The following is a 5,624-nucleotide window of genomic DNA, read 5'->3' as shown; positions in this document are numbered from 1 at the left end:
TGCGAATCTAACATTTAATTTACCTTCTAAAGTTAACTCTATACTCTATTTCTTTATAATAAAAAAAATTGTCAATCTACCCTCAAATATGTATCAAATGCAAGTAATGTGACTTAAATTGAAAAAAATTGAATAGTAGTAGCTTCAAATCTAATATTAGAAATGCAATTGGCAAATTTTTATAATTCAATGACTAGTTTTTCTGAAAAAATAATTTAAAAACCTAATTTTAACAAGTGATAATTTAAAGACTAAATTGGCAATTCACTCTCAAATTTAATTTCTAATCATTTCAACCAATTTCGTAAATTTAATTACCCATTCTAATATGATTAAGTAGTTTAAATTTCATCATGTCAAAAGTAATACTAATAGTGATTTACCTTTAAGGGAAATTAAAACATATAAAATCTTTGTGAAGATTTCCAAAATGTTGTAAATATGTTCACGAAAATAACAAAGGCTATGGAGCAGTGAAATACTGCATAATTACAGGTACTAGAACTGGAGAAGCATTACATTAGTCAATTAAATGGATTTATAGGCAATTTCCAACAAATTAATCGAACATCCAAAATTCCAACCAGCTATATATCAACTGTAAAGTTAGCTAGACCTAAATTGGTAGGAGCCAGGCATGTCGTGGGATCCGATTTGATCCGAATCTTGAAGCCGTTTCTTGGCTTCTTGAAGCTATCAAGACTGCAGAGTACAGATACATGACAATATAATCTTGAAAGTGTTTGTTTCAGCAATTTGCTATTCACTTCTTAGGCTTCAACGAAAGTACATGAACTGGCGCTTTAATCACAACCGACACCATTGGAAGCCGATAATTCATCAGGTGCATCTTGAAGCACCGGATAACCTGAAAACAAAGGTTGAAAGAGGCAAGTTGAACAAAAGAACAGTTTTCCGCCTTCAGAAAACATAGCTTTGACCATTATGTAGGTAGTTTAAAGCAATAAAAGGTGCATGTGATTGTATCTGTATTGTTTGTGTGTGCGTGCGAGCGCAAGGAGAGAGAGAGAGCGCTTTATAACTCACCATGTAAATCAGAGATCTAAGTTGATTCTTTCAGACCATTTGAAAATATCAGAGTGCACTTTGTCTCCGCCCAATTCGTCTCCCGTAGCACCTGCTGCCACTCTTAAAACATCCTCGATCAAAGCAAAGTTCCCCATTATGTCAACATGAGCACCACTTTGGGTGCCTCGTCCCTCAAGAAGATTAGCCGGAGGAGCATGATCATATTCCCTTATGTAAGTAGGGATGCCTGCAGGATTGAATCGGGTCTTACCCCTCCAACCTTTAGCACACATGAAACCTGCACTCAGAACAGGAACAGTTTCATCGCCATCAGTGGAAAATATTCCACCTTTTAAACAAGGGTCCTCACTTCCACCCTCTGCTGAGGTATCTATCTGAAATGGAATGTAGCATTCAGCACTAGGAGTTAACTTGTATACATATGCTCTCTCTGTCGGGATTCCAACTCCATACATGGAATAGATCTCCATGTCCGGAGCATTTGGTAATCTGCACAAGCAGTCAGAGGTTTAGGCGCCACACTAACAGATTATTTGCTTAAACAGTGAACACAAGCCCAGAACAACTAAATAAACAATACATGAACAAATGAAGTGTTTATTTTATGATAATAAGAGCCGGAAATTTAAGTATATAAAGCTTTTTGATTGAAAATGGAAAATTTGAATGAACATACAGGACGTGTTTGGAGCGTGACTGTCTTCCCACTTTAGGTAAAGCATTGGGAAGCAGTTTCCCAAAACAACCATAGTGAATTTTTTACTACCTAGGCAAAACTGGGGCATTTCCTACTTAAGGATTCATCTCTGAGCATATAAAAGGCATTGGAGAATGGTACGTGCAGATACAATTTAAAGCACTAATACTGGCTACACTCAATTAAGGATCGCCAAAAGATGGAAAACGAGATTATTCAATATATGATTCACTAGGGGGAAAGCTGATAATACAACACAAAAACATGAAAACTCACTTTGTTTCTAGGGGATTCGACCAATACTTGTAGTGTTCATATTTTGGGTCATCCAAATTGTCGGCAATCCCATACGAAAAATGATTATCCCCACGTGCCATCAGCTTGGGGGCAACAAAATGAAAGAGATCCAAAATTGATCCAGCTGTGTAGACCTTGTAATCTGCAACGGCTTTGACACCACCAACACCCATTTCATGGTACTCCGTCCATACATCACACTGGGTAGCATTTGCAAGGTAATTACCCTTCACAGCGTCCTGCCAATCACGCACAAGTCAAAGTGATACACATTAAACAGTTGTGATAGTATGTATCTTGAGATTCTAAGAAAAGATAAGACAGTACACATCTTGGAAGACGAACAATCCAGGCAACCTCCTTCACATTTTTATGAATAATCCCATATTAAAAAACAAATGACTAAACCAAGATGCTAGGTAAACTACTAAACGATGGTACAATTATAAGGGCAAGGGGACATATATACTTCTAATGGAATGCCTTTGGTTAATTATACTTGAGCACAGAGCAATACCCTAAAATCGATCATCTCAATCTTGGAGGAATCAGCCTCCGCTACATCTTTCCCAAATGATACAATCCTCCCATAATTTACTATCTTTTCAACTGCACCGTTTGTATCGTTATTCTTCACCTTCTTTGCACTACAATTGCAGTATCCTTCAGGTGACCAATCAAGGCCACCCCAAATAGTGTCCCCGCCTTTTGGTATCATTGACATGGTTGCATCCCATGTACGGGTCATTCGCATCATATGTTGTAAGGTTTGGAGGCCAAAAACATCCTTATCCAAAACACCTGGTGCGAAAGCCCTGCAATAAAGATTCACGGTTGATCAAGAGCCCAAAGCAGGGTACAAAAATGCATACATGTTTCTAGCAGACTAGATAAAGCAGGACACAACCATAATTCACATTTCTAGGCAGACGAATATGGTGCAAAAGTAAATGAGATAAACCTGGCAACTGCAATATCTCTGGCTTCCATTGAGAAAATTCCCGCAATGGCTTTTGGAACCCCTAGAAAGGGTCCACCAATGTTCATTACAGCTTTAATATGCTTCGCACACCAATCTGACCCACCCCCACCACCCACTGGTCCCGGTGCCTCAACCCACTTCATGAAATGCAAAAAGTACAGAACACCCATTGAGTGAGGAATAACAACCACCTTGTTACCGCCATTTGTGGCTACCATAAGCTCTATGTTACTCTTTATCCTGCTTAAAGTTTGGTCCCTAACCTGACAAAGGCAATCAAGCAGATAAATACAATATGAGTCATTTTTCATGGTAAAATCTGTCGTGCTACGATGAACAAAGAAACTGTAGGAATTTCCATCACAGGAAGCTAAATGGGTTACAAAACAATACCTCAGTATTTTGAAACGATAGTCTCCAATCATATGACGCCATATACATTGTTTTCTCTTCATATCCAATGCGAGCCAAATTTGCAATCAAAACTGCCCACACAAAATAACCTGGTGCAAAGTAATCAGCTGCCACAAGGCCAGAAACAGGCCTGACCCTTATACCTGGAGGGTCCAGTCCAGTCTCATTATCCAGAGACATGTGCTCAACCCAGCACAACGGTCTGCGAAAGATGAAAGGAAACATGGTTGACAAGAATCGTGATGTAAGATTCAATTCCACCACCAATATTCCAAAACTTCAGAAAACAAATAGGAGATTGACTTCAGAAAACAAATGGGGAAAACCAAAACACCCCAATGATTAGTGTTTCGAGCATGAAATAACTCCATACTTCTTTCGGATAACAGAAAGAAAAAATGAAAGAGTTTCGCATCCACACTCTAACAAGCACCCTCATAACATTTTCTTCACATCTACAATTCAAAAAGTTTATCAATCTACTTTTACACATGGCATATAGTTGAATTAGGTAGCACTACATTTTCAAGACACCACCCCTATATTCAACTCACTTTACAGATTTAAGTAAAATACTGGTAAATTAAGCAACCTCGCCGCAACGAAAACTGCATTGATTACAGCAAAATCAGCTCATAAACTAACCAACAAACCACCTCATGGGTTCACTAATTAAACTGCTTTGCGCTTTACAGTGATAAGTAAAACAAACAAAAACAGCATTGATTAAGCCAAAATCACTTTTCAAGTATCGAACACATTACCCTCTTAGTATGTCACACTTCCTTCTAAACTACGCCAAATCACTAAATAATCAACAAAAAGCTCAAAGTCCAAAAATCCAAATCAAATTAATCCCCAATTAAATTATTAATCATGTTTTAGCATGAAAATCCCAGAAAGCACTCACCTTTTGTACACTTCACCAAATGTGCCACCCCACAGCCGCTTCCTAAACAATCCATCTGCACAACTATGCCCTTCCCACAATTCGAGTCCGCCCGTGACAATCCCGGGCACAAACACCACCGGGTGCTTCACCGTAAGCCCCTCCTTCCTCAATTTCACCCCCGGCGGGTCCGTCATCGGCCCCGTTATCGCCTCCGTCACGTACTGCGGAAACGAGGCGGGCATTGCGTTGTAGAGGAAGAGCAGGAACCACCAGATCGAGCATATGAACCCAATGAACCAGCAGCAGCTGTCGACGCACGACCACCTCTGCTGCTTTTCCCCGCCATTTTTCTTGTGAGTGTGCTTTTGCTGCTGCCCCTTCTGCGTTTGCGGTTCCTTTTCTTTCTCGCTCTCGTCGCCAATCGGCGGAGACGGCGGCTCTGAGTCGGAAGCGGCTTTTCCCTTCCTCCGTCTAAGAAACGACATCGTTTTGATAACGGGAGAAAAAAAGTGGGCGGCTTTAAACGCTCTCTCTCCGATGAGTTACAAAGTTCATTTTCTGGTCCCTCGGTGCTCAGCGAAGCAGCTGATCGAACCCCCAAGCCCGAGAAATACGGTTACTATATTTATACACAGCGGCGATGGTAGCTGTGGCGGCGGGCGGAGAGGCCTTCGCCGGCGAGTGGGGATGTGGAGGATTCTGATTGGCTGTCGAACTGGTTGTGTACTTGTGGTTGTGTTTAGAAAATCGGAGGGACTGAGCCTGGTAGCTCCCAGAACCTACAAGGGTCCCACAACACACTGCTCTAGGACACGTGGCGGTAGCCTGTGGGAGATGATGGATGTGATCAACGGTGGTTTAGTTGGGATGACGTTTTCCTTGCTTTAATCTGTGTCCGAGTGAGCATGAAAGAACATAATTATCGACTTCAAACAATTCAGATCTTTGAAATTTGATCAAATAATTAAAGTTTTTATAACTTTTAAAATGGATCCGTATTTTTAACCGTTTGATCAAATTTCAAAAGTTCAAATTATTCAATAAAGATGATTAGGTGAAAGAGATCCGAAAAGAATCCCTTTCCGGCATGAAATGGAAATTAAATTAAGTTTGACTTGTTCTTTTCTTTGAGCGGAACATTTTCTTGTGTAACGCTTTGTGTACTTTATTCTTATTCGTCTTTTTATTTATGATTAACGAATTTTTATTGTATGAATAAAACATATAGATGATTTAGCAATATAATGTGATCATTTCATTTTTTTTATCATCATTAAATTAAAAGACATATA

At 39.7% G+C, this 5,624-nt stretch overlaps 1 protein-coding gene across 1 annotated transcript; it reads right to left on the bottom strand.

The window, feature by feature from the left end:
* Positions 1-403: 403 nt before the first annotated feature.
* LOC103951912 (phospholipid:diacylglycerol acyltransferase 1) lies at positions 404-5,075 on the bottom strand. The gene is made up of 7 exons (XM_009363400.3): positions 4,351-5,075; positions 3,420-3,642; positions 3,006-3,289; positions 2,562-2,859; positions 2,024-2,283; positions 1,048-1,539; positions 404-868 (listed from the first exon to the last, which is right to left on the bottom strand). The coding sequence occupies exons 1-6, from the start codon at positions 4,815-4,817 to the stop codon at positions 1,056-1,058; spliced, it is 2,016 nt and encodes a 671-aa protein (XP_009361675.1). The 5' UTR covers positions 4,818-5,075; the 3' UTR covers positions 404-868; positions 1,048-1,055.
* Positions 5,076-5,624: the final 549 nt, after the last annotated feature.

This window comes from the organism of the source record quoted next, unplaced genomic scaffold (genome assembly GCF_019419815.1).
Source record: "Pyrus x bretschneideri cultivar Hongxiangsu unplaced genomic scaffold, Pyrus_bretschneideri_v1 Contig8, whole genome shotgun sequence".
Taxonomy (NCBI): Eukaryota; Viridiplantae; Streptophyta; class Magnoliopsida; order Rosales; family Rosaceae; genus Pyrus; species Pyrus x bretschneideri.
Note: the sequence above shows the minus strand (reverse complement) of the source record. Positions and strands in the feature narration are given on the sequence as shown.